Source organism: Furipterus horrens, unplaced genomic scaffold (genome assembly GCF_987537825.1).
Source record: "Furipterus horrens unplaced genomic scaffold, mFurHor1.1.pri manual_scaffold_1, whole genome shotgun sequence".
NCBI classification, from domain to species: Eukaryota; Metazoa; Chordata; class Mammalia; order Chiroptera; family Furipteridae; genus Furipterus; species Furipterus horrens.
In genome coordinates, this window is record NW_028327171.1 from 149,474,326 (window position 1) to 149,495,571 (window position 21,246).

The 21,246-nt window shown below is 38.2% G+C and overlaps 1 protein-coding gene across 5 annotated transcripts in view; it reads left to right on the plus strand.

Annotated features, from left to right (window-relative positions):
• The window catches only part of FMNL2 (formin like 2), a 297,033-nt gene that overhangs the window by 202,891 nt on the left and 72,896 nt on the right, over nucleotides 1–21,246 (plus strand). For 4 of the 5 annotated variants that reach the window (XM_090279811.1, XM_090279837.1, XM_090279828.1 and 1 more), the window contains exons 5-6: nucleotides 6,012–6,095; nucleotides 8,742–8,894. In XM_090279811.1, the coding sequence (XP_090135937.1) occupies nucleotides 6,012–6,095; nucleotides 8,742–8,894 (237 nt within the window). Of the gene's footprint in view, nucleotides 1–6,011; nucleotides 6,096–8,741; nucleotides 8,895–11,236; nucleotides 11,357–21,246 lie in introns of all 5 variants that reach the window. The other variant, XM_090279847.1, reaches the window with a different exon arrangement.

The following is a 21,246-nucleotide window of genomic DNA, read 5'->3' on the forward strand; positions in this document are numbered from 1 at the left end:
AGTTATTAAAATATTATTGACTATATTTTCTATGCTGTACTTTACATTCCCATGACTATTTTGTAATTACCTATCCTTACTTCCTTCATCTTTTTCACCCAGTCCCCCAACACCCCTCCCCTCAGGCAACCATCAGTCTGCTCTCTGAGTCTGTTTCTGTTACGTTTGTTCATTTATATTGTCCTTGGATTCTACATAGAAGTAGAATTTTTCTTCAACTGAATTATTTCACCTCACATAATACCCTGTAGGTTCAAATTGGTTGCTGCCAGTTTGTTCCTTATTTCCATGTCACTGGTTCTATTTTGCTTGTTTGTTTTGTCTATTAGGTTCCTCTTATAGGTGGGATCACAGAGTATTTGTCTTTCACTTCCTGACTTATTTCACTTAGCATAATACTCTCCAGTTCCACCCACGCTGTCACAAAGGGTAGGAGTTCCTTCTTTCCTTCTGCTGCGTAGTATTCCATTGTGTACCACAAAATGTACCACAGTTTTTTGATCCACTCATTTACTGATGGGCACTTAGGCTGTTTCCAGCATTTGGCTATTGTAGAAAAGCTGCTATGAACATTGGGGTGCATAGGTTCTTCTGAGTCCTTTCACCAAAATAAACTCAAGATGGATAAAAGTTAAATATAAATCCTAACACCATAAAACTCCCAGAGGCAAACACAGGCAGTAAAATTTCAGATATCCCATGCAACAGTATTTTCACTAATATATCTCCTAGGGCAAGGGATATAAAGGAAAGAATGAACAGATGGGACTACATCAAATTAAAAAGCTTCTGCACACCTAAAGAAAACATCAGCAGTTACATTTCTTAATTTTTTTGAGGAACCTCCATATTGCTTTCCATAGTGGTTCACCAATCTGCATTCCCATCAACAGTGCAGAAGTGTTTTCTTTTCGGGGGAGTCTTTAAATAACTTTTTCTGATAATTGTGGATATTCTTTGATATTACAACAAAATTCAAGAAGTGGAAATTTCTTAAAGTTAGCTACAATGTGAAATCTGAAACTAACAATGAATTTTTGTTTTCTGTTATACTAAAATCCATTTTACTATATTGCACTTGAATGAGTCTTTTTACCCATTAGTGCTTTTCTACCATCATGACTTGGTTATTTAGAAAATATTGTTTCACTGAGTTAATCTGATCTCCCAAACATTGACACATTTTATTCTACACTATAAAAGCAATCTACATTTGTTAGTAATCACCAGTCTCATCAGAGTGTCCTTTAAGTGTTGGGAAGCTGTCAAGCTCATGGTGATGAATACAAGTGGTCCAAAAATCTAACTTTTTGTTATTGTTGCTCAAAAGGTCAAATTTTATCATCAGCAGCACATACTGTTGGTTGCTTTCCTCAAAATGACCAGCTCACTTCATTCCCTTTGGAGAACATATCTGTCAAGTACCCAAGGCAGAAAAACCATACCTTGTCAGCCATTTTACATTCTACGTAAAGAAATGGTAGTTCAGTTTGCAACTCAAACAATCGGAGGAGTGCTTTTCCTCAAGACAACAGTGGCACCTGGGTAGACAGCAGAAGTGCTTTGTGTGGGCTTTCCATTTTATTACACAGAAAATTACAGATGTATATTCAAGGAGGAAGCTTTAATAAAATCAATGTTGTTATTGCTTCACTAAGGATAGTTTTAAGTGAAAAAGACAATAAATAGGTGTATTCTTTGGTGGCAGCAGTTTTATCCACATTTCTTTTGCAACATCATGACAAGTGTTAGCACAGTGAAAAAACAGCTATTTTCTTAATATTTCTATGAAAGTAATTAAAACTCCACAAACCTCTAGGAGGTTCTCAGGGACCCCTAGTGGTGTGTGGGCTATACTTTGAGAACCAAGTTGTGACACTTTTTCCTAGATTTGGTAGCTAATGATGAATCTGGGTAACACTTCTCTTTTCTCTCTTGCTTCTCATGCTTTTTCTTCCCTTATGATTTTTCAGTCACTAGTTCCCACCATGTATATAGTAGCGCTCTATAGGAGACTGGCAAAGGGAATTCACTCTTTGTCCCTTTATTGTGTGTGTCTAGATGAGAACACTGCAGTTCTATAATTTGGGAGGCAGAGAGAAAACAGCAACTCAGAAATGAAGCTTTGACCCATCTATAACAAAACAGTAACTACTGGCATCTGCACTTAGATCCCTTCCTTGAAGAAGGTTTCTTCCAGAGCTAATTTTCATGACCACATATCTTCTGGGTCCTGAGCAGCTGATTGGGAATTTGCCTAATTCACCTTGACAGCATATAGTAATTAGAGGGAATTTGTGAGGTACTTAGTAAGTGATGCATGCTGTCAGAGTCAGAAATAATTCCACTTTCCAAAACCTATAATTACCCAATTCAAAACTGAGTATTGGTAATATATAAAAACATGTGTATAGCATGCACAGAGGTGAGACAGAAAGTGACTACAGGAACCCTCAATTTATGCTATTTCATTGCATGATTATATACATAAATCTGCAGAATGGGGTATCCATTTTTTATGTCTTTAGATTCAAGATACTACTTTGAAAGTAGTCCTTTTTTCCATCTTTACCTATTTTCTTTCCATCTTCTTTCATTTCCACAGTGTCCACTCTTAGTTATCCTTTCTCTCCCTATACAGAATACGCCAAGTGTGGAAGGGGCATGGATTAAGAGGACTGGGAAAAAGTGAAGGCTGGGTTCTTCGTTTGTTTGTTTGTTTGTTTGTTTGTTCCAACAATTCATAGCTTTTTTCTGAAATGAGATTACTGACCTGTTATCATTTGACAAAGTGGATAAGGTACTCAAGCATGATGGGTTTTTATGCTATTATTATTTAAATCACCTAGGGGTGCCTGGGCCAGATCAAAGACTCCTGGAAGATCTTGTAGCTTAGAAAAGAGGTTAACTGCATGAAATTGAACCTCTCTGGGCAGGACACCTCTAGCTAGCTTTTTAGGAACTGAGCAGCTGGCTACTACCTTTCACTTTGAAAATTGTTCTTAAGGCACTTTTGCTCAAAGTCATCCAATGGGAGTGGGGGTATTGATAAGGACATTGGATTGAAGTCAGAGAAGCTAATTAATAGTCTATTTCTGCATCAAAATATATGCATGTTAGCATTTTGAGTCAAGAGAATTGTAGCTCTGGTTGTACTTGGCTATTTCCTGCCTTTTTTTCTTCCTCTCTACTTACTTTTCCTCCCCTTTAAAAAAAAAACAATCTTATTATCTCTGAGTTATTTGCCTCCTATCCAGTTTGTGGATGAACTTTATTTCTTTCCTTCAAACTATAAGGTAAAGTTTATTTTGAAGGTCACAGAGGTAGAAGAAGTGAGCCCGAGTCGAAATGGGCTCAGGCGACAAACTACAGAGGCAAAAGAAGAGCCCAGCCCATGTTGCTTAGGAGAAAGGGAGGAGGTGGGAGAAGTAGGGGCGGGGATATGATTTATAGAGAGGGTCTCATTGGTCCTCTGTCTTGAGGGTATTTATCTGGAGGACGCAGGGGAGGATCCCAATAAAATATTCATCAGCTTTCCAGGTATGTTCTTTTAGGGTCTTGGTCTCTACTGATTGGTTGGCCCCAGGGCAGGGTCATTAGTCACCGAATCTGGTCCTGATGTCAGCACTGGCCTTACTTGTCCAGTTTTGCTGCTTTCCTGGGCCTGGAACAAAAACACTCCGAGCCTAGATGTATTTGATGTGGGCCAGAACCTCATCGTCCTGGGGGCTCAGTGCTTAAGGGCTGTTCTCTTGCCCCCTTGTTTGCTCTTCCTCTAAGGGGGTCTGACCTTCATGACCAGGAAAGGTCACCCTGGGGATGAGGTTCTTGTTTTCCCCGTTGCTAGGCACCTGGGGCTTTCTGCCCTGGTGACCTTCTGTACCTGGCCCATCATCTTCCCTCTGCTTATGACTGTCTGTGTGGCTGAACTTTCTAAGCGATGGGGAGATGACAGTGGTTGAGACAATGACAGATCTACAGAGTGTCCTGGACCATCTCTACTTTTAGAGGCAGTGTCTGCAAAATCCACCAGAAGGAATTACATGGCATACTTCTCAACTCCTAAATGAGAGCATTCTCCTCACCATTGAGAATATGTAGAGCTGAGACTGCCTTGAAAAATCTAGACCCTGTGGTGACTTCTTCTATTAAAAGATGACCCCCTATGTTCAGCTCTGGGGGTTCCTGCTGCGCACCCACCACTGAGGTCTAGTTCAAATGGTGCAGCCAGAGCCCATAGGCCAGGACAGTGGAGGGGCCTGGAAGAGAAGCTGAGGGGCTTGAATTTCAGGAGCAGCTGGCCATCTGATTTTCATAGTGAGTTTCAGCCTCTCTCTAGTCTCCTACCAATTATAAAAAGAAAAGACAAATTCTTTTACTATTTATCAGTGCTTAAAAATGTTCATTGTCCCCTGAGACCTAGCTGTATCAAGAGTAATTAAAATAAATCAAATGAAAATAAGTACCTAGAAGCAGATACCATGAGATTGTGTATATTGTGGTTTTGAAATGAAGTGTCAGCCTTGACCGTAACTAACCCTGTTAGTTTTCGTAAGCTCCTGTAACAAAGTCACTTTGGAAGGCCTAATGGGTGGTGTTTTTCCTTGCCAGTGTTGCCACGGTAGGTCTCTCTTAAATTAAATGTCTGCTTACGTGGCTATGTGAAATGCATACATTTTGTGACAGTTTGCCTGAGGCTCTTAGGGGGAAACAGAAGGCAAGCTGTCTTGTTTTCCTACCTTGCTTCCTCCTGGAACCAGCTGCAGATGTGCGTTTACATCCTGAACATGACAGAACTAAAAGAAAGAATGAGCTTTGAGGATAAAACAAAAACAAAGAGAACATCCTCCAAGAAACAAAAATAAAAAACAGGCATCCTGAGTCCACCAGATTTTTTACTTCCTTTAAGACAAAGACCTCAAGAGGCTGTTCATGCTTAAGGGTACTTGGTGGGATGGAACTATTGTTCTAACAGCTTCCATGGTAGCTAGTGTTCCCCCAGCTGGCGGAGCTTGTGGGCTTGGTGTGCATAGATGCAGGCAACCGTTTTGGAATGTCCATGACAGGTGTACCTCAAGTTCCATTTCTTTGATAGAAGCGGACCTTTTTACTTATTGTTTGTTGGCATTTCAAATCTAGTGAAGGCTGAATGGGAGTATCACATGTTCTTTGAGGATGGACGCCTGGAGGAAGTCTGTAAGGTGGGGTAACAGCTATTTACCCTCAGTGCCTGAGCATTCTGTCTGACCAATCTACTTCATCTCCAGGAGTTATTATGAGGAATGAATAAAAAATTGTAACAAACAGTGAACTTCATTCACATTCAAATCCACCATTCAAATGCAAGGTGGTACTATTTTTAAATTAATTTTTAAAAAACATGGTATTTGTCACGTCTCAACTCTGACATTGGTATGCAGTGTCTGCGACTTCTATAAAGGCTTTAACGTTCATGGAAAAAATTAAGCAAATCATCCCTATTGAATTTCCAGCAGCCCATAAACACCAGTCTCTCATTGGCCAATTCAGGGTTTTCTGCAGCTCAGTGTGGCAAGAAAGAGCTGAACGTGGATTTGGACTTGCGCCTAGATTTCAGTGGTCATGTCGTCATGTCCCCAGCTCGCCTCACTCCCCGTGCAGACTTGGCTCTCCTAGCCAGCAGGCTGTGGATCAGTTATGGTGGAAAAAGTACATTAAGCAGGTTCCTTTTTTTAGAAAGTTTCTTATGGGTTATCTTAAGCCTCTTAAGCAGTAAATTGCAAAGAAAGCACACATATACCTTTGGCCTCCTATTCTTGTACCTTGAAATGTTGTGGTTTTCTTTGTTGCCATTTCTAAAATGCTCTTACCCCGTGTGATAGAGTCGAGACTTCCTTACACTGTATTTTCTTTCAGGCAATGAATTTTTGTGGTGGAAAAACAAAAGTTTTCATTATAGCCTTTCATGACTGAACATGTGATGAATGTTTTCAATAGTTGGTTTTTTTTTTTTTTTTTTTTTTTTTAAACAGATGGGTCAGAGAGTTTTTGAATGAAGAAAACAAAGGCCTTGATGTTCTAGTGGAGTATCTGTCATTTGCACAGTATGCGGTAACGTAAGTAAGACTTGGCTTGTTTCTTTTGAATTTTATGTGGTCACAGAAGATGCAACTGAGTGGTACGGTTGTGCACTGCACTGAAGGGAGAAAACAGAAACAGATGTCATGTGGTTTTAGGAGGCTTGTTTCTATTCAAATAACTAAAAGCAAATCACGTAATTGTTATTAGAAATGCTTTTAAGGCAGAAATAAAACAGTGGACTAAAAATTACCCTTAGAGGAGTCCTTATTTTAAAAAGAACTCTCTTTAGTGCTCAAGTTGCATATATCCATATGGAAGAATACTCTAGAACTTAATTGAAAGAGGTAGATGATACATTGTTGAGTGAATAAAGCGAGATACAGAAAAGTGACTCCCTTTTTATTTTTTAAAAAAGTACGTATATATGTATGTGCTAGGAAACACAGAAATAGATACCAAACTGGAGGAAGGGTAAAATGAAAGGCTTTTTCCTTTTGCTTGACATGTATTTGTATTGTTTTGATTTGCCTGTCATAAAGGTGGAAAAAAACTGGAGTGGAGCAGGAAAAAATATTAACTTACTTAACCTAGTTTTTGTTAATTCATAAAATTTTCCCATTTGTTTTACTTCTGGAAAGATTTACAATAGAAGTGAGAAGTGTATACATATTTGAATGAAATATTCTCTTCTTCATATTTCCTCCTTTAATCAAAAAATATTTCTGTGTCTACAGATATACTCTCATACAGATTGAAGAAATAATATTGTGCTTTTAATTTGATTGGATGAGTTTCAGTTTTGATAACTCTTGTATATTATATGGAATAGAGTAAGAAAGACCAAAAGACAAATTCTTATCTTCCTGAGAAATTGTCCTCTGAAATATAATCCTAGTTTTTATAGCATATTCTTTCAAAGCTTGTTTTTTTTCTGCATTATGCGAAACTGCTAATCTCCCTTTACATTTTATATAATACCACAAACTCTTAATATTACCCTGTTGCATATTTTAAAATATGGAAAATATTCATGGAATTAAGGTAGGGCTAAAAACTTCAGGAGTAACAAAAAGAACAATATCTATGTGTTAAATGTTTGCTGTAATTAACCCTTTCCTGACATCATGTGAAACCAATGGGAAATGGTACTACCACCATGAGTGCGCTCTTCTCATCTGTGGTGCAAGATCAAACGCAGCAAAACATCAGAACTCAGAGCTTTTGCTTCCCAATCTTCTACTTTTTTTACATTAGTTTTACATTTATCCCTGGTTAGCTATTTTCCATACATCAGATGAAAAATTATATATAGACACAATTTATGTTCTTTCTTGAAACAAATAGGCTGAAAAATTTCTTATTATTCCTTGGCATGCGACAGTTTCCTAGCCTGTGTAATGTGAAACAACAGGCTCATGCTCCATCCCTAAAGCAGAAGCTTTCACTAAGGTGTTCCTTTCCCTGCTGTGTGAAAGCTGGCAACTAGCTGAGAGGAATGTGACAGTGCCACACAGCTGAAGGGCGTGGAGGCTGCAGAGGGACTTGTCAAGAGTGTTGAAGACCTGAGTGATCTTGGGATGTCTCCTCGGCTCCAATATCAATTATAGGATCTATTTGATTACCCAGTTCTGCCTCTTTTCTGTTCAGCACTGTTTCCTGACTCCTAAGGCATGACAATATTGTCACACCAGTTCAATGACTTCAGTACACTAGTCTGTGACATCTGGATTAGTATTTAATAGATGGAGAGCATCACCCAATTTACAGATGATTGCTCTAATCAAATGTTTTATTTTGGCAATCATACTTCTTACAAAAGTCATGCTTTTTCATAAAAGTATTGCTGCTTCTCCTGTGATAGCTTCCAATATCTTCCACATGTGATATTAATTATAGCTGCTTTCTGTTTATTCTCTGTCTGATCAGGTGTTGCTTGGTGGAATTATGGGTAGAAGCAATTCATAAAATATTTTTTGGGGAAAGCATAGCTATTCACTTTGGGAGGGGAAAATGTATAGAACATGAAGCCTGTCTGTTTAAAAATGCCGTTCCTAAAATTATACAAGAATGAGTGACTTAACTTGCCATTTATTCTAACATGGTTAACATGAGTAATAACCTCAAAAAATGTCAGAGGAACAACAGTCCTACTTTAAAGAACACCACATTGGGAAGAGATTCCAAAATCAAAGAAAATTCATAAGTTTGAGAGTAATGTATCACATATGGTTGGAAAAGCACACTTGCCAACACACTAGGAGAAAATGTTCAGTGAAAATTGATGGGTAGGAATAAATTAGTATAAGCCTAACATATTGACTTGTTAAAGCAAAATGAAGACATCTGTAAGATTCTACCTCCCAACTTTCACCTTCCATCTTGGTAATGTTGGCAATTGGCAAGTTAGTGAGTTTTATAGTAAAATACGAATAATACATCACTATTTCATTTTTGCTGTTGTTTAACTATTTGCCTGGCCCAGTATTTGTCTTTCTGTATTTTGGAAGTTACCACTGAATCCATAGACATTCTTTTCTTTTTCCTTTTTAGTTTACTTTGTTTGCAAAGACTACCCAAATTAAGGTGCAGATGTATAAAAGGAAGGAGCAAGGTATGCACATCCACGTGTCTGTGTGAATATGGATCTTTAAGTCTTCTGTGGCATTTCTGTTTTATTTTAGTTTTGACTTTGAAAGCATGGAAAGCACTGTGGAGAGCTCGGTGGACAAATCAAAGCCCTGGAGCAGGTCCATCGAGGACCTGCACAGAGGGAGCAACCTGCCCTCCCCCGTGGGCAGCGGTGTGTCCCGCTCAGGAAGGCATTCTGCACTGCGGTGAGTTCCTTTAATCAGGAGCGAGACAAATTTGGTAGGATGCATGGGGACCGCCAAGGTCCCTCGCTTCTGTGATGATCTTGGGCTGTGTATTGCTGTATCTTGCCACGTAGCACTTGCAGTTCCACTAATTGTAAATGGAAGTTTCTTCAGGAGTTCATGGGATCATCACTTGGGCCATACTCTGTAGCATTAAATAGCCAAGAAACACCATTCCTTCATTCAGCACAAAGAGAAAATTCTGCTGCCAAATGGGACAACAGAGTAGTCTCCATGGGCAATTGTTTCTGAAACCAGGGAGATGCTGACATAGTGATTTAGGCTATTTTCTGGGTAGAGGCAGCACATCGAGATCTGAGAATCTCAAGAACACCTTGTTGCTGCTTGTACTCTGCTCCTTCCCTCCTTTCCTCCAGTGGATGCGCAGGCGTGTATTCTGTGGGATGTGTTCTTAGTCATAGGTGTGGAATGCTATAGTGATCTTTATTAATTTTTGTTAGTGAGATGCCTTTAAGCATGTTTCTTTGGTTAGGTGTGCTCAATTGTCAACCTTCTATTTCCTTCTAAGGATTCCTTCTCTAGTCTCTCCTGGCGGAAATACCACCATGTTAAGGGAGGGTGCGCGCTGACCACCTGTACCACTAATGGGCGTAGTACCACTGAACTGTGTATTCACTCATACCTACAATCGTTCATTCACTGAAAAATATTTTGAGCTTCTATAATTTGCCAGGCACTGTACATGGGTGTGTAAATCAAAACTACTTGCCATGCTAGAGATGTCATCTAGAGTCAGTTCATAAAGGTTTCTGTATCCCAAGAGTTTAATAAAATTTCTCACTTATCGTGGGCTTGATCTGGCAAGTGGATTTTGTTTCTGTCAGTGTTTAAGATCATCATGGGTGTTGAGGCATTGTAGTAGGATCTGTGTGTCAGTTGCAGTCAGTGAATATGTGGCCTTCAGGCTTTTCGTATTTGGTAGCCTTTTAATTACCTCTTGTTCCTTTGACTTGGGTTTTGGTCATGGAAAGTTCAAGTCTCTGTAATGAAATTCACTTCTGCTGGAGGATTTGACGTTTGAATATGATGCTTCCAGTCAACCCTTCAGAATTTTTTTTGGCTTGGAAATGCCAAAAAATATCAGTGGGCTTAGAATGATTCTATAATAATGAAGAACAGTGTTTTAATTCATCTTATGGTATTTGCAATGGGCCAAGGGCTATATATCCTGCTGGTCTGCATCAACTTTACATGTGAACAGGGACATATGTAGGGTGATGTGGAAGTTGAAGAAAAAAGGCCGCTTGTGCCTGAAGAATTCCCTAATTATCTTGGTACTTGAATGGAAATTCTTACCATTAGTGTAGATATAGTTATAAGTAAGGGACCTAATTGACAAAGTAGATTTTAATTTGCTTTTCCATAATTTCTTACCTAGAAAGTGTTACTTATTGACAAAGTACCACCTTAAAAGCAATTCATTTTTCTGATTAATAATTCATCATGCTGGCTTTTGAATTATTAAGACTGTTCATTGAGAGCACATTGTTTCTGGTAGAGTAGGTGAGTCAGGAAGATGTGGGAAACATTCCAGGTCCAAGGAAGGTTGTAATCCTGGACCCTGGAAGGCATGGTTCAGAGACATCTATTTCTGACTTACTTCATGGTTAGCTCCAGCCAGATTCTGCTAGAATTCATTTTAAACTGGAAAAATAGACCTGAAGTATAGAGAGATGCACATTATAGAAATGCTTTTCTGAGAAACTCAAGAAGTATATGACATTTCCAGTTGGCAGGTGTCCTTGAAAATGACCAACTAAGAAACCAATATCACATTCTTCTGTTTTGTGTTTGACCAGTTTCAAGATCAGGAACAGAATATTGGAATTTCTTTCATAGGTTCTAGTCACTAGAGAATATCAATGCAAGAGTAACTTGCATGCTACTTTTTGACTTAAAGCTTAGGTTTCTGTTTGGAACAATGTGTATCAGTAATAGTCCAACTCTTGTGGCTCATGGATTTGTGCCTGGATTCTAATCATTTGGTCATTTGATATCATCTCTGACTTAAAAAAACAGCATTCAGAAGTACAGGCATGTGGTACATGTTGCTTTTCTTATACCCAAAGATTGTTTACATTTTTTTTCTCTTCCTCCTTCTTCCTACTCCCCTTTCTTTTTTGTGCTCCACACACTTCCTTCACTTTTTGGCTTTCCTTTATTGTACTTCTTTTTCATTCTGCCATCTCATTTCTGAGTTTCTTCTCCTCTCCTACTTTGTGTTTTCTGTTCCTGCTGTCTCCTCTTCTTCCAGTTCCTTTCATCTCTTACACCACCACCAGATTGGCTTCTCTGCCTGAGTATCTTCAGTTCAAATGCCACCAGAGCTGCTTCTCTCCCTGTTGCCTCTGGAGCAGCTTCAGTTTACACACTGATGATGAGGCTTCAAACCGGAAAATCTCGTAAGTCATGGATGAAGATGACAGCCAAGAGAGCTGGTGGTGCATGGTGACAGGGTGTTGCAGCTGCTCTCCATGTTATAATATGATAACCTCAGGGCTTGGTGCCCTCACTCCATACTCGATGTGCCCACTGCCTTTTAAACTTTGATACACTCCATTATCATATAATGATTTCTCACTTTAAGAATTCAGACCTTTATACTATATATATATATATGTATATATGTGTGTGTGTGTGTGTGTGTGTATATATATATATATATATATATATATATATATGTTTTTCCCCTGTTGCAGGTTTTTTTAAAGGAAAAGAGGATATTAATTTATATTCTGTAGAGATGATTTTTTCTGGTAGCTTTGTTTTATTAATGTCTTCTATATCCAAAGCAGATTTTAGTTTCCTTATCCCAATAACCAGATAATAATGTAGATTCAGTAATCTTAGCCTAGATACCACTTGGTAAAAAGGGTTAGTTAAACTTGGAAGAAGAAATAAGATTTTAAGAAATTTAAAACACTATAAATGGGGCTTGATTACAGGAAAAATATTGTTTTTAAACAAAATTCTAATGTTGATGCACACTCTCCTCTTTGTATTCAGGCTTTATTTCTTGATTATTTAAAACAGATTATTAAGTATTTTATGACATGACATTCACCTGCGTTATATCAACTGTTAAAGTCTATATTATCATAAATTTGTCAGGTTGGCCAGTGGTAAAAATGTTGATATTGATGCAATAGTAACATGGATTGTTTATTTCATAAACTTGGAGACTGGTGTACCTTCAGTAAGTATAGCTTTCTATTAATGTGACTACAGGTCTAGCTAAATTAAATGATGCTGTATTGCACATAGGTGCACGCTAGATATTTGAAGACAAAGATTGCATTACTTCAGATGCAAGAGAAAGTAACTTCTAACTTTTAAGAATGCTGTGGTTAATGCTATTAGACTTAAGCAGTGACATAGACAGTAAATAAATGTTCTGAGTTTTTAAAGAAAGAGATTGGAACACTAAGAGCCTGGAGGAAAGGCATCATATTTAAACTGGGACTTTGGGTGATGGCTAGAGTTGATTCTCAGGGTTAGGAAAGGCTGTTTCAGGTGGACATAAAGTGAAAGAGGACGAGATGACCAAAACCTTACATCAAAGATCAGGCATGTTTGGGAAAAAGGGAAGAACCTGTCCTTTGTGGAACAAAGGCTTAGTGAGGGCAGTGGAAAGGTTGGGTCATAGACTTACAAAGCTGGAAATACCTTGCAGGTCACCTGACTGACCTTTCCCACTGTGGTGAGGAGACCAAGATTCACATTTCCTTTAAGATATTAACTCCTGAATGGCCAATATAGAGGATTAAACAGACATGCTGCGTCTCCCTCCACAACTAAGAAGGAATGCAACTACCTCAAAACTATAAACAACCAGAAGTTCCAGAAAATCAAACTTCATGAAAGTCCAATAAACAAAGATATAAAGAAGAAATATACTCATCCAGACAGGTAGGAACGGCAGAGCCAGGTTGGAAAGGACATGGTGTGGTGGCGGTGGCAGCAGCAGGTCAGCGAAAAGCACAGTTACATGTTTTAAAAAGTCAGGAGAGACACCTGGGGAGCGTTCCCAGGTCCTTACCAGACTGCGCAGCCCACAGTCCCAGCACTGGGGAAAATCAAGCTTCATTGCTTCTGACTGTGCACACCAGTGAGGGTTGGGGTGGAGGCAGAAGCTGCCGATCTCTCAACAGAGTCTGCTTGTCTAAAGGGCCCCCACAGTCCTAGAACATCCACAGACCCATCCACTTTGGGAACAAGAGCCAGGGCAACAGTTGGAGAGGCACCAGTGCTATATGGACGTGGGAGAAGTGCCTGGAAAAGGGGTGAGTGCTGGGCAAGCAGCATTGTTCCCTCTCAGACCCCTTCCCCACTTACAGCGCCACAACATGGTGAAACAGTTCGCCCTGTACTGAGGAATCCCTAAGGCTCTGCCCCTTACAATGTAACAGGAATGACAGCTCTGCCTAAGACACAGAGGCAAACAAACTGTCAAGATGAGGAGACAGAGAAGTATGGCCCAAAAGAGGAAAAGAGGGAATGGATCAAGGTTCCAGTGGGAGAGCTAAGTGATGAGGAGATAGCCAACCTAACAGATGCAGGATTCCAAACACTGGTGATAAAGATGCTCACAGGCTAGACAGATAGGCTTGAGTACAGAAAATGCATAAGAGAAGAAAGTAAAGGCTATGCTAAGTGAAGTGAAGGAAAATCCACACAAAACCAATGGTGAAGGGAAGAAAACGGGGGTTCAAATCAATGAATTGAAACATAAGGAAGAAAAAAACAGTCAACTAGTACAGAATGAGGAAACAGGAATTGAAAAAAATAAGGAGAGGCTTAGGACCCTCTGGGACTACTTTAAAGGTGCCAACATCTGAATCATGGGGGTGCCAGAAGGAGAAGAGGAAGAAAAAGAAATTGAAAACTTATGTAAAAAAATAATGGAGGAAAACTTCCCAAATTTTGTGAAGGAAATAGACATATGAGTCCAGGAAGCATGGAGAGTCCCAGGCAAGCTGGACCCAGAGGGGATGATGACGCCAAGACACATCATGATTAAAATGCCAAAGGTGAAAGATAAAGAGAGAATCTTAAAAGCAGCAAGAGAGAAGCAGAGACTTGCCTATAAAGGGGTGCTCATAAGACTATCAGTTGATTTCTCAAAAGACACTTTACAGACAAGAAGGGACTGGCAAGCAGTATTCAATGTGATGAAAAGCAAGGACCTCCGACCAAGATTACTCTATCCAGCAAAGCTATCATTTAGAACAGAAGGGCAGGTGAAGTGCTTCCCAGACAAAGTAAAGCTAAAAGAGTTCATCATCGCCAAGCCATTATTATATGAAATGTCAAAGGGACTTACTTAAGAAAAGGAAGGTCAAAACTATGAACACTAAAATGACAACAAACACACAGCTATGAACAACTGAATCTAAAAAATAAAAACAAAATCCAACTAAGCAAACCAGAATAGGAACAGAATCATAGGTATGGGGATCATTTGGAGGGTTATCAACTGGCAGGGGGAAGGGGGAGAAATGGGGAAACGGTTCAGGGACTAAGAAGCGTAATCAGTTGGTACAAAATAGACAGGAGGAAGTTAAGAATAATATAGGAAAGGGTGAGGCTGAAGAACTTATATGCATGACCCATGGACATGAACTAAGAGGGGTGGGATTGCTGGAGGGAAGGGGGTTCTGGGCAGATGGGAATAAAGGGGAAAAAAATTGGAACTGCTGTAACAACATAATCAATAAAATATACTTAAAAAAAAGATATTAACTACTATTAATATTTTTCCTAAGATTCCTCAGAACAAATTTCACTGTTTTTAAATTTATTTTTATTTTATTTTATTTTAAATTTATTTACTGTTTTTCTATTACAGTTGTCCCACTTTATTCCCCCTTGCTCTCACCCTCCCCACCCACCCCTTCTCCCACAGTCAATCCCCACCCCACTGTCCATGTCCATGGGTCATTCATACTAGTTCCTTGAAATTTCACTGTTTTCCTGAGAGTATTAACTTAATGGAATGACATTTCCTGGATAGTCATCATCTGACTCTACCACCTATATACATAGTGAGTTTATATGAAGAGATGAAGAGTTCAAATTTGGATCCTTGTTTGTATATTTTAATACAGTAATCTCATTCCTGACAATGTTTTTTAGGAGAGTAATTTTTAAATGTATTTAAAAGTGGGCACAAAAATGTAGATAGCATTGTTACAGTTTTATTGGTGGGGGTGGGGAAGCTTTTATTGAGTGTCCCCTGTGTGCCAGACACTGTTCTAAGAGCCTTCTGTGATTTACTGCTCACAGTGCCGTGTCATAGCTACTGTTACTGTCCCATGAGGAAACTGAGTCCTTTAGTAGTTAGGCAGCTTGTGTGGGATCAAAGAGTAAGTAAAGGAGGTAGCATTTGAAGTAAGGTGGCCAGACCCTAACCTCCATACTACATTATCCTGCCTGTTTATCTATAGGATGATTCCGCAAACCTTCGCCCCCCCTCACCGCCTCCCGCTCCTCAGTAAGTAATACTGTTTTCACATCAAGGCATCTATCTGCATGTCTGTCATTAGTTCAGTTGTCCCCTGCAGGATGGGCTTTTTTCACTCCTTCCAAGAAAATGTGACTCTTTGTACTTCACACAAAGGTGTCAACTGAGCTAGTAGAGACCCTGATCAATATGTTGTAATATTTTATAGATATTAGAAAATAAGTTCATATAGAAATGTGCAAAAGTATTTTCTAAACAAATGACAAGACCAATTTTATTTTCAGCTGTTTGCAAATGGGAAGATATTAAAAGGAAAGTTTATTAAGTGAAAGCAGTGACTTTTTAAATCGATGGTGAGAATATGAATGAACTTTTTTCTTCTCAAATTTTTGTTTTTACCATGTTTTAGAACTAACATAGCATACATACACTACCTACCCATGAATCAGATAGAGAGAGACAACATAATGAAGCACCTTGAACTGTGGAGTTTGGCTTTCACCTCGTAGGCAGGGGAATGGGAAATCTGAGGTGGTTGGTCTTCTCAGGCATGTAGGGTCTGATGGAAGTTCATGGGAGGAAACGCTTGCTGAGGCAGCTGGCACTTGGACCTACACACAAAGTAGCTGAAACTTAGAACATAGAACAAGTGCAAAAATATTTGATAACTGACTTGGTGGTCAAAGAGGTAAAAAAGAGTTAAAGAAAAGAAAAAGTTTGTGTGTGGTTGATTAGAAAAGAAACAGAAGCACTAATGGAAACAGGAAGGTTGTAATTTGGACAGATCTTAAATGTCCTTTGGTTCGACTTTTTTTGTTGTTAAGGCACCTGAGACCAGCTCTAAGACCTTGTTATTCAAGGAGTTAGTCACTTAGTTCCTGCAAATCTGTTTCCATGTATGGACTAATGGCCCATGTAGTTTTTTGGCCTTTATTGCAATAAATACTTCTGCTTACAGCAGTTTTTCTGATCTCTGTATAACAGTGAACCTATTTAAAGATATGGGAACACCAACTCTGTTCCAGTTTGCTTATAAAGTAAGGAGTATTCTTAAAGAGTTGAACTCTTTCAGGCTCTTCCAAGTTCTTTTATTTTAATAATTAGCACTGACCTTCGATTTTAATTGTTGGGGGTGGGGAAATTATCTAACTTCTTAACTTAAACCATTATAGTATCACATAGAAAAAGATCTTTCAATTCAATAGTTAGAAGCAAAAGCACTTTTTATCTCGATTCATAATATGGAGGTTGAACTCAGTTTTGTTCATTTTCCAGCTTTTGTAAGTTAGGAATATAATATCTGCAATGATCGTTATTCTCTTTCCTCTTCCCTTTCCTCCCAAATTATACAAAATCAATTCAGATCTTTTATAGTGTTATTGAGAGTCGTCATCTGTATTTTATTGTACATGTATTTCTTCTCTTAAACTCCATTTATTTTAAATCTTCCCTATGGGAGGATATTGACAAAGCCAATCTATTTCCATAGATGCCAACTTAAAGGGGGAAAAACTACAAAGAAAAATATATTTAAAAATTACTCTATGAGATAGCATATGTTGATTATGATTTTTATTAACACTTAATTTAGAAAGGTAAGGAGTGGAAGAAAAAAGGAATAATGAGGAGACAGTCATAGGGAATACCCAAGTTTTATTTCTGAGGGAATAAAAACGTTGAAGATACTCCTTAGCCTGATGAAAGCCTGAGGTTGCAGAAAATGAAATAACCGTCTATAAAATAAAGACTTTCCAAATTTGCAGATTTTACAAAAATACTCTGTAATTACAAACATTCCATTTTACTTCTTGGCACATTGTAAGCAGAAACAACTGAAAGTGTTGGGTTGTTGTATTTCTTTTGTTTATTTGAAGTTGTAGAAAAAAAAGTTTACTAGGATTAACAATGTGCATTCCAAGTTTTCAGCTTGGAGTTTATTTTCATGTCTCTGCTAGGGAAAATGGTATCAGCTTTAATTATATATAGCTTATGGGTGTACTATACTGACAGGTTTGTCCAGCATTTCCCACTGTGAGTTTAACTTCACTTTATTGTAACTTTGATCCAATGAAAAACCAACTGAGAAGAGGGTACGTGGCAATGGAAAAACAAATCACCTAGCCAATACATTGTTGGGGATCTGGCTCACAGATTCTCAGATCAGTGAAGATGATAGGGTTTAGGATCTTCCTCACATGTTGTGAGATTAAGTTAACAATTCCTGTAAAGAACCTGGCATAATAGTGAGTAGCCCAAGAATGTTAACAGTGTAGGACTGAGGGAAACACTGAAGATGACTCAGCAGATTTCTACATCTGTGGTCTGGTACTTCCATCAGCAAGATTTATTGTTTACTCAATACTGTGAAGAGTGCTTTGCCAAGTGCAGAGGATAAAGAAAGATACATTAAATGACATATTTGTATATGGTTTATGACTGACAAAGGACTTGTTCATGCTTACATTATTATATTTTCATTAAACCTTGGGGAGGTAATCAAGGATTAGCCCCATTTACAGATGAGGAAGCTGATGCTCAGAGAAATTATCTGTAGCTAGTAAGTGACAGAGCCAGGATTTATAATCAAAGTCTCCTGGGTTCTTTCTATTGTGTTACAGTGTCTTTACAATCTGACGAGAAAAAGCATATATATGTTTGTGTGTGCTCGTGCACACGCAAACTTACAGAACGTTAAGTGTCATGTGAATATACCCAAAACTGACAATGTGGAACTTTAGAGGCTAGAGTGAACAACAAAACCTAGGAAAGATTCATATTGTGATCTGGCTATGAAATAGCAGTGAATAAGACTTGGAGGAGTGACTGGGAAAAGAGAGGAGTAGAGAAGAGAGGGTGGTGTGAGCAGTGTTCAGTGATAAGACTGCATGGTTTGTTTAGGAAAATGAATAGATGAGTCTGGCTGGAAGTAGTTTAGAGCCAGTTTATGTAATATTTTGAAAGTCAGGTTATTGAATTTTCATTTTAGCTCACTGGCAATGATTTACTGAAGCTTTATGAAAAGAGGAGGTAATTTGGGGTAACAGAAACATTTCTATCTAAAGGTCACAGGAGAGATAGATGGGTTTGTGCACACTTCACATAGAGATACATCCTGATTAATTAGCCACTCAACAGCAAATGCCTTTGATAAAGGGACTATAATGAAAAATCAGAAAATTAAGACTAATAATGGCTCTCCATTCACATGATGGAAGAGTGTTCATTCACTTACTTTTTCAAAAAGGATGTACTGAGACCTTTTGATTTACAGGTTCTGTTCAAGATATCATTTGGTTCTACATTGTGAAATGCAGATTAATAGAAAACTTCAGTAACTGTAGTTTTATTATAAGTTTTGTGTACCTTTCTGTCTGTCTGTATTTCCCTCTCTCCCTTTACCCCCACTTGAGTTATCTGGACTGAACTTTTTAAGCTCTGTTTCTTTTGGCTATAGAGAGTGTCAGAAAAGTGCTTAGCTCATTTATTTTAGCATCATATATTTTATGAGTTTAAATGATAGAAAAATATACCCAAGTAACGTCATGTCTGAAGGGTAAGAAAGAGGATACCTCAAACCCCCAGTCTTGGTAAAGTTCTATTAGTCCAGACTTTGGAACCATAAAAGACTAGTACAGTTATGCCAAGTTTTGTGACATACCTAGTTGGCATTGCATTCCAGTTGGGTTGAACCCTTACATTAGCTTTCAAGGTAGTTTTAGTTATTGTTCTTTATTTATAGATAGGTAGATATTTATCAGTTTGGTATCTGAATAATTAGACTGTTTGAAAATTATATTTGTAAGAGAAAAAATATTCAACTTTTCTTTTTCCTGTTGCTGTTAGAACCTAGAAATTAGAAAACTCACAAATGTTGGCATGGAGACTTCACAGGCGATTTTGGACACACTGCTCCCCCCACCCCCGCCTTTTTTTTTCTTTTTTTTCCTTTTTCTTTTTGCCAGACTTTAAGAGAACCTGGTTAGGTTAGTTCTGGAAATGTTCATTGAAGGTTCTATAGTAATATATTGTCTGTGGCTAATACAGGCTCAGAGGGAAAGGCAGACATGTCCATAATCCATATCCAAGAAAATGTCTAGCACGCTCTCTCTCTGTATTGAGCATGCTGGTGTCTTTACCCCTTTTTCTTCCTCCAGGTGTGCTTTCTCTGCCTTTCTTTCTCCTAAGTTCCAAGGGCCCTTATTTTGTCTCCATAGCTTGCTTCCTGAGCCCATGCAGCCCAGCTGGCTCACTTCTTCCACAGCTCACATTTTCTACCTCTGTAACTTTCTAAATAAACTTTTGCTTATAGAAGAAATAAAGAAAATGTCTAAATATCTGGAAATAAGCATATGTTAAGACAATATATGGGTGATCAGACTTATTTCCAGGTATCACTGGGTGAACACCAGCTTCCATATTTGGGTTTACTGTTTGGTGCTTTGTAGATGTAGATCTCTGAACACAATCCACTATTTGATCACATCTAGTTTTTGCTTAGGAGTAGTGGTCCTTCTCTTGTACTCCCAGAATTATCATAGATATGTTACTTATCATTTATTCTTAAATTTATCACCATTGTTTTCTTAATGTACTGATTTTATTTTTCAATGTGTTAAGAACACTTAACATGTGATGTATCTGTTTAATAAAATTTTAAGTGTACAATACAGTATTCTTAACACATTGCGTACGGGTTGTGAGAATTCTTGTCATTTCTAAAAGGCATTTAAATACCCCGGTACGCAACGTGTTAACTAGAGGCACAGGTTTTATAGCAGGTCTCTAGAACTTAGTGACCTGGCATAATTGAGATGTTATACTTGTTGATTAGCGACTCCTCATTTCCACCAGCACCTGCTGGCCTCTGCAGCCACCATTCTCACTCCCTTCTTCTCTGAGGCTGACTATTTTAGATACCTCACATAGAAAGAATCGTACAGCATTTGTCCTTCTGTAACTGGGTTATTTTACTTAGCCTTAACACCGTCATGGGTCATCCATGTTGCTGCGTATTACAGAATTTCCACATTTTTTTATTCTCTCGTCCATTGATGAATGTTTAGGTAGATTATTTCTACATCTTGGCTATCGTGAATAATGCTGCGCTGAATAGAGTGTGCAGATATCTCTTCAGGATTCTGATTTTAATTCTTTTGAATAAATACTCAGAAGTGAATCAGATCATAGCAATTCTATTTGTAATTTTTTGAGGAACTTTTGTATGTTGTTTTTCATTCCTATCAACAGTACAAAAGGGTTCCCATTTTCCACAACCTTGCCAACACTAATCTTTTGGGGTTTTTTTGCAAGTAGACACATCCTGATAGATATGAGATGTTATGTCATTGTGATTTTGATTTGACTTTTCCTGACCATTAATGATGAGTATGTTTTTATATAACTTTTGGCCATTGGTGTGTCTTTGGAAAAATTCTATTCAAGTCCTTTGAAGTCCTTTGTCCATGTTGTAATGAAGTTACTTAATTTCTTGCTGTTGAGTTGTAGGAATTCCTTATGTATATTGAATATTAGCCCCTTATCAGATATTTGGCCACTATTTTCTCTCATTCCATAGCTTACCTTTTCACTCTAATGCTTTCCTTTACTGTGCAGAAGCTTTTTAGTTTTATGTAGTCCAACTTGTCTATCATATTACTAAACATGACGAACTACTTCAAAATAGCTGTAGTTCCCTTACAATGAGTACTTGTTTAAGGACAGCAAAACAGGACTCTTTAACCAGAACTCTAGGGAGCACTATACATAATTCAGGCTACTAACATATATCTGGCAAGAGAACTTCCTATGTATCTAATCTGTAGTTAGGCA